The 12,714-nt window shown below is 42.4% G+C and overlaps 2 protein-coding genes across 5 annotated transcripts; one reads left to right on the top strand and one right to left on the bottom strand.

The window, feature by feature from the left end:
• The first annotated feature begins 3,023 nt into the window (after window positions 1–3,023).
• On the top strand, window positions 3,024–6,320 carry LOC123123992 (uncharacterized). Of its 4 annotated transcripts, XR_006460924.1 has the most exons (5): window positions 3,024–3,385; window positions 3,479–4,046; window positions 4,506–4,549; window positions 4,641–4,722; window positions 6,004–6,320. XR_006460924.1 is itself a non-coding variant. In XM_044544681.1 (2 exons), the coding sequence occupies exons 1-2, from the start codon at window positions 3,084–3,086 to the stop codon at window positions 4,004–4,006; spliced, it is 324 nt and encodes a 107-aa protein (XP_044400616.1). In that variant the 5' UTR covers window positions 3,024–3,083; the 3' UTR covers window positions 4,007–4,323. The 4 variants fall into 4 exon arrangements, 1 of the variants encoding a protein (XP_044400616.1); XR_006460923.1 differs by having other exon boundaries at window positions 3,985–4,046; window positions 4,506–6,320; XR_006460922.1 differs by having other exon boundaries at window positions 3,479–4,722.
• A 473-nt stretch (window positions 6,321–6,793) lies between these two features.
• LOC123126307 (tau-cadinol synthase-like) lies at window positions 6,794–12,662 on the bottom strand. Its single transcript, XM_044546672.1, has 7 exons — window positions 12,458–12,662; window positions 9,076–9,337; window positions 8,305–8,677; window positions 7,932–8,150; window positions 7,675–7,810; window positions 7,326–7,574; window positions 6,794–7,233 (listed from the first exon to the last, which is right to left on the bottom strand). Exons 1-7 carry the CDS (start codon window positions 12,557–12,559, stop codon window positions 6,943–6,945), a joined length of 1,632 nt encoding a protein of 543 aa, XP_044402607.1. The 5' UTR covers window positions 12,560–12,662; the 3' UTR covers window positions 6,794–6,942.
• Window positions 12,663–12,714: the final 52 nt, after the last annotated feature.

The following is a 12,714-nucleotide window of genomic DNA, read 5'->3' as shown; positions in this document are numbered from 1 at the left end:
ACTCGTTACCTTGCTGCTTCTTATTCTTACTATTACAAAAATCAATATCTACTATCATTACTACACTTGTATCACCATCTCTTGGCCGAACTAGTGCACCTATACAAATTACCATTGTATTTGGTGTGTTGGGGACACAAGAGACTCTTTGTTATTTGGTTGCAAGGCTGTTTGAGAGAGGCCATCTTCATCCTACACCTCCCAAAGATTGATAAACCATAGGTCATCCACTTGAGGGAAAATTGCTACTGTCCTAGAAAACTCTGCGCTTGGAGACCCAACACGAGTCTACAAGAATAAAGTTTCGTAGTAGAAATCACTAGCCTCTCTAGTACCGCACAATTCTGGCCGGTGCATTACACCCACCATATACCTTACTCAAAACAGCCACCACACCTACCTATTATGGAATTTCCATAGCCATTCCAAGATATATTTCCATGCAACTTCCACCGTTTCGTTTTATTACGACACGCACCATCATTGTCATATTGCTTTGCATTATCGTAAGATAGCTAGCATGATGTTTTCATGGCTTTTTCCATTTTTTTGATGTCATTGCTACGCTAGATCATTGCACATCCCGGTATACCGCCGGAGGCATTCATATAGAGTCATATTTTGTTCTAGCATCAAGTTATAATTCTTGAGTTGTAAGTAAATAAAAGTGTGATGATCATCATTATTAAAGCATTGTCCCATGTGAGGAAAGGATGATGGAAGCTATGATTCCCTCAGAAGTTGGGATGAGTCTCCGAACTTTACAAAAAATAAAAGAGGCCAAAGAAGAAGCCCAAACAAAAAAAAGAGAACCAAAAAAAAAGAGAAAAGAGAGAAGGGACAATGTTACTATCCTTTTACCACACTTGTGCTTCAAAGTAGCACCATGATCTTCATGATAGAGAGTCTCCTATTTTTTCACTTTCATATACTAGTGGGAATTTTTCATTATAGAACTTGACTTGTATATTCCAATTATGGGTTTCCTCAAATTGCCCTAGGTCTTCGTGAGCAAGCGAGTTGGATGCACAACCACTTAGTTTCTATTTGAGCTTTCATACACTTATAGCTCTAATGCATCCGTTGCATGCAATCCCTACTCACTCACATTGATATCTATTGATGGACATCTCCATAGCCCGTTAATACGCCTAGTTGATGTGAGACTTTCTCCTTATTTTTGTCTTCTCCACAACCACCATATTTTATTCCACTCACATTGCCATATCCATGGCTCATGCTCATGTATTGCGTGAAAGTTGATAAAGTTTGAAAACATCAAAAGTATGAAACAATTGCTTGGCTTGTCATCGGGGGGTTGCATGATTTAATACTTTGTGTGATGAAGATGGAGCATAGCAAGACTAAATGGTTTTGTAGGGAAAATTTCCATGTTATTTTGAGAACACATGATTGCTTTATTAGTATGATTGAAGTATTATAGTTTTTATGTCAATATTAAACTTTTGTTTTGAATCTTATGCATCTCAATATTCATGCCACAATAAAGAAGATTACATGGATAAATATGTCAAGATTAAACTTTTGTTTTTATGTAAAAATTCTGTTTTTATCATTTACCTACTCGAGGACGAGTAGGAGTTAAGCTTGGGGATGCTTGATACGTCTCCAACGTAACTATAATTTTTGATTGTTCCATGCTATTATATTATCTGTTTTGGATGTTTTATATACATTAATATGCTATTTCATATTATTTTTGGGAGTAACCTATTAACCTAGAGCCAAGTGCCAGTTTCTGTTTTTTCCCTTGTTTTTGAGTTTTACAGAAAAGGAATACCAAACGGAGTCCAAACGGAATAAAACTTTCGGGATAATATTTCTTGGACCAGAAGACACCCAGTAGACTTGGAGAGAGGGCCCGAAGAGTCCCGAGGGCACCACAAGCCCTCCCTGGCTTGTGGGCCCCTCGGGTGTCCAGCTGCAACCCTAATTCTTGCGCTATAAATTCCCAAATATTTCCAAACCACCAAAAGCTTCCACCAAAATACTTTTCCGCCACCGTAACCTTATGTTCCCATGAGACCCCATCTTGGGGCCTTTTCCGGCACCCTGCCGGGAGGGGGGATTTGATCACGGAGAGCTTCTACATCAACTCTATTGCCCTTCCGATGAAGCGTGAGTAGTTTACCATAGACCTACGGGTTCATAGCTAGTAGCTAGATGACCTCTTCTCTCTCTTTGATCTTCAATACAATGTTCTGCTCGATGTTCTTGCAGTTCTATCCGATGTAATATTCTTTTGCGGTGTGTTTGTCGAGATCCGATGAATTGTGGATTTATGATAAGATTATCTATGAATATTATTTGAGTCGCTTCTAAATTCTTATATGCATGATTTGATACCGTTGCATTTCTCTTCGAATTATCGGTTTGGTTTGCCCAACTAGATTGGTTGTTCTTGCAATGGGAGAGGTGCCTAGTTTTGGGTTCAATCTTGCGGTGTCCTCACTCAGTGACAAAGTAGGGGTAGCGAGGCATGTATAGTATTGTATTTTTGCTATCAAGGGTAAAAAGATGGGATTTTCCATGATATTGCTTGAGTTTATCCCTCTATATCATGTCATGTTACTTAAGGTGTTACTCCATTCTTATGAACTTAATACTCTAGATGCATGCTGGATAACGGTCGATGTGTGGAGTAATAGTAGTAGATGCAGGCAGGAGTCGGTCTCCTTGACACGGACGTGATGCACATATTCATAATTATTGCCTTGGATATCGTCATAACTTTGCGCTTTTACTTTGTTTCAGATCTATAAAACAAAAAACCCAAAAATAGCTTGCTGTAATTTATTTAGTTTTACTTTGTTTTAGGTTTTACTAATCTTTTATCACTGCACCACGAAAACATATTAGGACAATCAACTGCCGGGAAAGGTCAAGAAAGAAACCGGGGCACTTATTATACTGCCGTGAAAGCTTTAACCCTATTTTTCCCTTCCCACATCCAGTCCCCACCGCTTCTTTCTTCCCCCAGCCACAGGCATCCCCACCCACGCCGCCGCCACTGCATCCCCTATCCACCCCGCCGCCCCATCTCTGTCCAGGACGCCCCACCCATGCCGTCCGCCATCACCATCGCCGCCGCATCCGCATCCGCATCCGCATCCCCAACCAGCGCCGCCGCCCGATTCCCCATCCACACCGCAGCTCCACCCGGTTCACCACCCACGCCGTCGCACCTGCACTGCATCCTTCACACACTCCGCCGCCGCCACCATCCCCGTCCACGACGCCTCACCCGCACCGTCTACTTACTCGCCCCCTACTTCCCCTCGCACAACAGCAGCAGCAGAGTGACGTCTCCACTCTTCTGCCAACTACCCGTACGTCCACTTGAAGCAACAGCAATAACCACGGAGTGAGTCGCAGCTAGAGGCCGCCCTTGAGCTCTGTTCGTGCTCGGTCAACTCTAATTTTTTTCATACTTGTTTTGTTGTGTTGTGACATGCAGATTTTTGTTCTTGTGCTCATCTAGTAAATTGGCTACAGTCTAATCGGATCTGGTAGGCAGGAGGCTCGAGCTGAACCCCCTTTGCATTCGGATCCAGTACCATCGCCAGTCACGTACTACTGGTTAAGATCGATGCTTAGTGCCCCTATAGCCTCAATGGGGATCCTGTCTGTATTAGCTCGGTACAGAATTAGATAAGGCCTGGTACTTTACTAAATCGTTGTCCTATGCCACATTGCTAAATAATTATTTGGGAAGCTTGGCAGAAGCAGATCCTGGTTTGGTGCTGATTCTTGCCATCTGCAACTCCTTTTTTAGTTAATTATGTTGGGAACTAGTAAGATTCACACAAACTTCTTATTTTGTATAATTTACTTTATCCTGAATGATAGGCTTTATAGTGCCTTATTTCATAATAGCTGCATAAATAACCCAATAAGCCTTCAGTCCTACATGAGTTTTCAGTTACGTTTGTAATTGACTTTTGCTCTGATTTTTGGTATTAGGTATGACAACAGGGGTGTTTGAGATATGTGCTCGGCCAGGGAATCATTCCAGAACGTACCAGGTTTCTTTTAACTCTGTACCGATTGGTCGAAACCCAAAGCTTAGCCTATGTCATTCATCTCAACCGGTGAATGGATGTTAGATCAGATCTGTACCATGCAGATTGTTTGGTGCTTTGTCCAGTTGCACTCTTCTTCGCTCTACCAACCATTTTGATGTCCAAAAGTCCAAATAATCTGCCATAGCATCACACGCACTTATGTATGCTTTTCTTTTACTCTGTTGCATTGAGCTATAACTGTAAACAGAGAGATTGGTGGTTTGTATGCATACTTTCAGACCATGATCCATACATATAAAGGGAATTTCAGTAATACATGTCAAAACGCAATCCATAGAGCCAATAGACACATTAATTTTGTGGATTTAGAAATTTACCGCAAGATCATAGCCACTTTGGGGTGTCCAAGTAAGAAAACTGGAACATAAACCTTTGAAATTATCCTTTTGTTTTTTGCAGTTAGAAGGAATACAAATACTACAAGGAAGTCCAGTGGCATCACGGTTTCTATTTATTTTTATGGCCTGTATGATGCTTCGGTTCATAAATATAAAGATCTTATTATGCTTGACTATATGCATCTGCTTGCTGCAGGATATGGTATTTAAATAAAAAATAGTATAGGACGGGCTGTTGTTGGTGAAAACATGGATGTTTGGAAGATATGTGCCTAGCGGTAAATACTTGTTTGTTTCATTGTCATATCTAATTAACATATTAATGCTCAGCTGCTTGGCATATGTACTTCCGGTTATATTTTAGCATGGCTGCAACAAGAACAACCTCGCTGATTAAGTTGATCAACAAGAACAAGCCTAACATATGACGCTGGCTGTTATTCTTCTAATCTTTATCTTTCATATCCGTCCTTGTGTTGATCAATTCCTATGTGCTAATTAGTGTTAGTTCAAATTCATTACCTAGAGATATCAGGAATCATTCCAATCAGGCCCTTTGTGGTGTTCTGTTGGGTGTATGAATTGAAGCTAAAGAGGAAGTTGCAGTTAATGGTCCTCCATCTTGCTGTGATTTCAACATTATTTCTGTTTTATTTTCACTCTCATTTTTCTGCAGTAACGTTAGTCATGAGACAAGTGGCACCATTAAGTCAGAGGGAACTTGCTCTGCTTTGCAGTAACTTACAGAATTCATGTTTTACTGTCTTTGCATTAATCTATGCATGTCCTGAATGTGCTTGGTTGTTAACTATCTAGTTAATTGATGGGACGAAGATAGTGGCAGGTACTGGGCTTGGTTCTCAATGTTTTACCTGCTTTACCTGCCACTATCTTTGCCGGCAGTTGATTGCCCTAATATTTTTTCGTGGTGTAGTGCTAGGCCGCGTACACAACGTGCAGGAGTGCAAGGGGTGCAGGAGTGCAAGGGGCGATGGCCAAAGACCCCTGAGCACTTAGGATGTAGACCAGCATGCTGGCCTCTCTGTTGAGTCTAGGTAGGACTACGGTGTGTCGACCAGTTGAGGCCGGGCATGACTTGGAAAAGTGAGCCCGACCAAAGTTAATCGAGCGTTTTGTGTAAGTTTGTGCACCCCTGTAGGGCAATTTGTCTATTCGAATATCCATGTCGACGGTAACAGACGCTCTTAGTTGTATCCTGGTCTATTACATCTAGAACTGGATACCGGAGATTCTAAATGGATATGATGGCTTTCCGGGATTACTTTCTCGCAGGGAGTCGAGAAAGGATCATTGGGCGTTACTACAATATACTTGTTACCGCTAATTTGCACTTTACTAAGAAAGATGGTAGTCTTCGATAGGCTAGACCTTCCCTTCTATTCTGGCATTTCTGCAGTTTAGCCCAAAGATATAGTCTCATTCCTTTGATACCGATGCATACTTAGTATAGATTTGATGTAAGTTTTCCGAGTACTTTTGATGAGTATTCACGGTTGCTTTGCTACCTCTTTTCCCCTATACCCGATTGCTTTGATCAGATGACAGAGTCCAGGAGCCAGCTGATCCTGCTGACGACTACGACTACCCCGACGGAGCCTACTACTACGTGGAGACCACCGATGACCAGGTGTAGTTAGGAGGCTCCCAAGCAGGAGGCATGCGCCTTTTCGGCCCAGATGTTGTTGTTTTGCTAGCCTTTTAAAGGCAAACTTGTTTACTTATATCTGTACTCAGATATAGTCACTTTTGCTGACTCTTGTGTATTTGAGTTTATGTATTCGAGCCCTCAAGGCGCTAGTCTTGTAATATAAAGCTTGTATTATTTTATTTGTATCTAGAGTTATGTTGTGATATTTTCCGGTGAGTCTCTGATCTTGATTGTGCGCATTTGCGTCACATTTAATTCCATCAGCATAACATTTGTGATGCAAAATATAGGTTAAGGGGTGATTTTGACAACATATACATTCTTTCACTCAATAGCGAAATTTGCAAACAGAGGTTCCAATTTTAAAGGGCTAAAATAAGAACTCCGTTACAGGACTAAAGTACCGTGGATATGGATTTCCAATTTGCGAGCGGAGATATCATCGGTGATGCACACGTTTACTTCCGAGTGTGATGGATTTCCCTAACACACATGGTTACATGTAGCGTGCGCGATGTCACCCTAAAACATGCTAGTATCGCAAGTGGATGGTTCGGCCCTACCTGTGCGGTAAGGTTTTCGAACCATGTTGATGTCTTTAAACTTCGATGCACCACCACACAAATCAGTATCTTATCTCAATAGAAAGATATTCAGTTTATCTCAATCATTCAATATTCTGAGATAGGGAAAATAGATTACAAGAACACGTAAGGGTACATGCGTGCTTATTTTAAATCTGTAAGTACAAGCCAAGTTGGGAACTTAAAATGCATAAAAGAAAGTGCTTATTTGGAAAACTAGAGGCGCCCGTAGACCCATTGAGAAGCTAGAGGGGGATAGGCTGCACGAACTGCTGATGAATCCTGTCTTTGTTGCCACGACTGAATGTGTACAGGTCCATTCTATCATGGAACAATAACGTCATGCTTTTAGTAATGCTAGCGACTCGGTTTACAAGAGGGAGCAGAGCACGACAGTCAAATCGTGCCTGGTTTGTAGTTTTCCACGCATTTTCAACTAGATTTTCCAGCGTGGCGATTGCTACCTCATCCGTGACATGATACTGGTTGATATAGCTTTCTACGGAGCTGGCCACGTCCAATTTGTTCTTTCCATGCTGGGAACAAACACAATAGTAATTAGGTACTCAATATGTTCTATCACACAAAGAATATTCGAATATGAGCAAGGCACATACAATATGTATACCTTAAATGAAGCCAGGTCATCCATGAAACGTGTCACCTCACCGCAAGCCTTTACAGCATCGGTGCAACCAATGGCCCACTCGAATGCTTCCTTGGTTGCCTCTTCACCCATACCAACAAGTGAACCGACGAATAGCATTGGGGTACCAGCTGAGATGATTGAGCACTTGACATGATCTTCAAAGGTTGGTATGTAACTACTATGAAACCATTCAGATTCCTGTTGGTAACAACCGCACAGAGTTTGGAACTGCTTGCGCGCAAATGAGCATGAGGATTTTTAGTTCTATTAGAATATTCAATGGATATGATTCTGAAGAATTGACAGTAGAACCCAAAGAGATACATACCGCTTTCCTACAGTAAGCAACACGGTACTTGTGATCTTGTTTTAGTTCATCATTAAACTCTCTGAAGGTATTCATCATCCTGATGAAGTACTTCTTCAAGTACTCCGGTAAAAGAGGAATAGCACTCTCATCCCATCTGCATTTACCACCAGATGGCAGCTGTTAATTTATAGGTGGACGGCATCTATGGATTTATGATACATATTAATATAGCAAGGAGACTATTAATTAATCAACCCGATGAAATTATTAAAAACCTTTGTATAGCTTCGTTAAGCTTCTGACCCTCTTCCAATGTTGCATGCATATCGAAAGTATCATCTAACATGCTTGCTAGCACAAACAACTTGGCAAGGATTATCCGCGCAACACCATAATGTCGCTCGTAGAGCTCCGTGTATGACCAGAAGTAGCATTCAACGATACGATTCCGAGAGTAGCTTAGCCCGACTTCTTCATATAAATCGTTTCCCCACCTGGAAATCAACACCAAATGGTTATATACTCCTACTTCATATCTTCAAAAGCTCAGTTTCAGATCAGAGCTAATTAATCTAGACATAAGTCATCAACTAAGTTTGCATATGTCCAGCTGGCCATGTCAGAACAATAAATACAACACGTACGTACCGAGAAAAAGCCTTGAGCTCCAACTGGTGAAGACGCTGCAGAAGATTAAAGTCAAGCTTTGCAAGCTCAAGCACGGAGGGGTTGTATTCTTGCTCATGTTTGTACTCTGCAATATAATGTGATGCATCTATTCTGTTCAAAGTCCTTGGTAAAGGTATCACCAAGTTTCTTCTGACTTGCTCAGATAAAGGGTACATGAGGCTGCCTCTCATGGATTCAAGATGATGTCGTGCAAAAGCGATGGCTTGGTCGAGTTCTGGTTCTCCAGGGAGAGAAAGGTAAGACGCGTTGTATAAACTTAACAACCCCCTTGGATCATTAGTTATGTACATGTCGAAGCTCCCATTTTCACCTCTGAATTTATCGAATACATCTGCAAGAAAAGTTGGCACGTATTAGTAGTTGATCTGCAAGATAAGCTGGCATGTATTAGCTCTTACTTATTAACATAGAATTTCATAGTGACAGTTTAGCTTATAGCAGTTAATTAATTTATTGCCTGATCTTTTCCAACTTTTATGTTATTTGCATTTATTTTACATTTCAAGCATGTGCAAATATAATTAATTTCTTCTTCATAAGTGTAGTATGTAGAGACCGAAAGCAATAAAATCTTTCATTATCTAAACAGACTTCAAAACTAGAACCGCGAGAGGTGATCGATTCAAAATGAGATCCTCTCTCTCACTCCGTCTTAATGCTGAATTCAAAATTGAATCGTCTAAACAACTCAGATGTGATAGCTCATAAAGATACAACGTAGATATATACCTGGAGACACCCAGAGTCCATGCTCTCGAAGCAAGCGGAAATAAAGAGCAACCTCATACAGGCTACAGCTATTGAATTCAGTCTCGTGGATTTCATTTATGGCCTTGTTTATCTGTTCTCTGAAGAGGTGATCAATTCCGAGATGCTGGAGTGTGTCCAGGAAGGTCAGTTTCTCTTCCATAGTACCATTGAACGTCTGAAACAACATGCGTACATCCTCCTTCAGTTTGTCAGCTTTCACCCTCATACATTCTTCAGATATCTGCATGCATTATTAAATGGCTCGAGGATCAAAAGGCAAAAGGGATACGAAGTATATTGAGAAAAAAGATTTAATAAAATATGATTTAACAAAAATGCAAGAGGGATACGAGGTATTTAAAGAAAAGTGAAAATGAACAATTTATGATGTCTTTTCTATTACTTGTCCATCAAACTCGTTTATTCGTTATACTTTATTTAAGTATAAAACCAAATCATCGTTTTTTCACGCACACCAAAATCAACCGTGACAAAAGATAGGCCGAATGAGAGTCCTACTGTGGAGGGACTATAGCTTCTATAGTAGCTCTCTGTACTATCAAATAAAGCCAAGACTTCGCGTCACCAAAGGGAGAACCAAGACGAACATAGTATTAGAGTGGCGTATAAGACATCACAGCTATAGATTGTCCTTAGGGATTGATTTATTTTTTATAGAGACCACGGTCGATTAGTGGGTTAATGCAGCAGACCGCGAATGTGTTTGGTATAGAGACCACGGTGGATGAGGTAGAATTAGAACTGCCAACAATGAAATGTGTTGTCATATTCGTTATTGCAATCACTAGTATAGTTCCATAATCTTATTAACGCCAATGATAGGATGCGACTGAACCCTAGAATTGGCGACTAGATAAAGGGGATTTTTTTTACCGAATCATAGGGCTAAATTTAATATTGTATCACACTCTGTGAAATATGTCGATGGAAAAACATGCATACATATAAAGTATGCATTTAAGAAATAACTTTAGGATTTTTCTTAAAAAAACTACATGCGACCATAGAAAACAATAGCATATTTTGGATGACAGTTTTTTGCAAAGTATTTCTAACTTTTTTTCCAATATCGAAGGACAGCCTCCAATAAATATCAATTACAGATGAAGTCCTCACAGAAGGATACACACGCAGTTCAGCCATGGATGCCTAGGCGTCGGCCCTGGAAGACGGTGTCAGTACCGTGACGGCTGGGTTTATGGACCCAACCTTGCACATGAAACGACCACCTTTGGACCTGATTCAAGAAGGAGAAAGAGCTGCTCATCACGGGTTACTCTCCCTCAAGTCTGTGGTGCCATGTAGACCTTCGTCAAGAACTACGCCAAGCCCAAGCCAAGGCTATGTGGTCGCATGCAGATCTTTGCTCAAATATCTACATGGCTATCAAACGAGCCTGCCCAAGTCCAGAAGGAAGCAAGACCAAACTACCCGGCACCGGCACCCGCCGGTAAAGACCCCGGAACAACCTCGCCCCGAAACAACCTTCTCCAGCTGGCCCGCAATCAGCAAGCCTTCGACAGCAAGCTATCGCCTCACTCACGCGTGGCGCGGTTGTGCTGCGCCCGCAGAGCCCTTGTGCTATGCGGCAGGTGAGCAAGCATGTTAGAAGATGGACAAGACGCCGAGGGGTGAGTCACTCCTCCACCCCGCCTCATGGTGCACACCTGTACAAAGGCGTGTCACGCCCCGCGCAGCTTGCATCACGATAGGTGAAGACAAGACATGCGTTCATTCCCAGAAGCCACAATACGACGACACATCACCCAGCATTCAATGCACTCACCCACCTGATCAGACCCAGGCCACTTCCTTAGTAGCGAAGCCATTGTGGTACCCCTTGAGATGTAAAAGGAGGATCTAGCTACTGAGAGAAGAAAAGGGAGGAAAGAGTCACTTTTTCGGCAAGACATAATAGACCTATTCAAAGGTTGGAAACTTGGTAGAACCCCGTAGCAGCACACAATATTTCCCATTCCTGGGACGGACTTGTAGCTTGCCATCCACCAACATAAACATATACAAAGCAGGAGTAGGGTCTTACGCAATCATGTGGCCCGAACCTGGGTAAATCATCGTGTCGATTTCGTGCATTTCAGTAGTGTAGGTCCTCACCTTCGTGCCCCATTCACGAACCAACAAAAGGACGTCTCCAGTTCATGGTGTCACGCCGTTGTTCTGCAGATGCCTACCAACAGACGGGCTTGATTGTTGGCTCTTCGGCGAGGAACGTTGAGGCAGGTGTTGGCGGTGTGCTTCGAGCACGTGGGTGGTGACGTGCGCTGTGGTGAGAGGTCTTGGCAAATTTGTCGCAGGTGGTGGCATCCTAGCCCTGATTAGGATCTAGAGACCCCGGTCCATTGTGGATGTCTCCCCATTGTGGTGGGTATGTGGCCTCTTCCTGCAGCGTAGGGTTGGGAGGGGCCATTCGAAAGCTTTGCATCTCGGGCATCGCTTTCCTCTTGCGGCATCTCCATGGCCTTCTCCCTACCCTCAGACACGCAGGGTGAAAGCTTTTGTCTCCTTTGGCTGTTGCGTCCGTGGCGGTGCTTTGCATCGTGAACCTCTTTGGGCCCTTGGCGATTAGTGTGAGTGTATCTCAGTCGCGTTGTCGTGTCTCCTATGCTTCTTTCTGCCGGCATGTTGGGGGCGTTCAGTAGTGCAATCTTGTGTGTGTTTTTTGCGCTACTGCCGTGTTTTATTGTGTTTTGTTTTTTGATCAGCTTCTGGGGATTTCTTCAATACCTTGTATCATGTGGCCCTGTTTCTTTATTCATATAATAAAGCGGGACGAAATCCTATTTAAAGAGAAGGAAACACCCGCAGTTGCTCTTATGTGCACCGCGCGCACATCAGGGAGAACCCGCTGGCTGCTACTTTGTGTGTCAAAAAGGGAGCAAAAAAGAATATGTTGGACGTACTTGTCACTGGTTTTGGCCAACAGTCACAGTTCGCGGATCATGGTCGTTCAATGTGTGTTTTGGACCGGTGCTCTTGTATCCTAAGCCATCCATAAAAGAAGGACGCCACCTACATAACCCTGATGACTACTGGAGAACCTAATTAGACTGATGGTACACGAATTCTGAGAGCAGAGAGCGAGTCAAGGACAAAGACATCGTGCAGTTTGCAGTCTGATCGTTTTGACCAGTGTTTGCCGACAGCATAGCTGATGTCTATGGAGTAACAATATCAAGAAGGAACCTCCCAACGGGAAACAGAATTCCTTCTGGAGCTCCGTATTGCGGGTAATAGAACTTGCAACCACATTACAATCATAAAAGTTAAACATTTTTTTTTCCACGAAGGCTAATTTTTTAAATAAACATTATATATGTACCTGGAGTGGCTCTGGCTCGTATATGATGAAGAAATCTTCCCAAACAGATGGCTCGAAGTTACAAACCCTCTCGGGACTGCCCGGAACATCAGATGAGGCCATTTGGATTATATGTACGACTACTTTGCTTCAAGTAAGTACGGGTTGAAGTATGGCTACTAGCCCTTTATATACAAGTATAGGTTGCCCACAAGTGGGGTTGTGCAAGACTCGTCAACCACCCGCATTTGTCCTTCAACGTTTAAGGTGATTTTGAT

The sequence above is a fragment of the Triticum aestivum genome, chromosome 5D, assembly GCF_018294505.1.
Source record: "Triticum aestivum cultivar Chinese Spring chromosome 5D, IWGSC CS RefSeq v2.1, whole genome shotgun sequence".
NCBI classification, from domain to species: Eukaryota; Viridiplantae; Streptophyta; class Magnoliopsida; order Poales; family Poaceae; genus Triticum; species Triticum aestivum.
Note: the sequence above shows the minus strand (reverse complement) of the source record. Positions and strands in the feature narration are given on the sequence as shown.

Coding starts and splice junctions, on each gene's coding strand:
- LOC123123992 (XM_044544681.1), top strand. CDS start 3,084: ATGCCGTCCGCCATCACCATCGCCGCCGCATCCGCATCCGCATCCGCA. Junction 3,386..3,984: donor GCAACAGCAATAACCACGGA/GTGAGTCGCAGC, acceptor TTTTGGTATTAG/GTATGACAACAGGGGTGTTT.
- LOC123126307 (XM_044546672.1), bottom strand. CDS start 12,559: ATGGCCTCATCTGATGTTCCGGGCAGTCCCGAGAGGGTTTGTAACTTC. Junction 8,151..8,304: donor GAGCTCAAGGCTTTTTCTCG/GTACGTACGTGT, acceptor GTTGATTTCCAG/GTGGGGAAACGATTTATATG. Junction 7,575..7,674: donor TTGCTTACTGTAGGAAAGCG/GTATGTATCTCT, acceptor GCGCGCAAGCAG/TTCCAAACTCTGTGCGGTTG.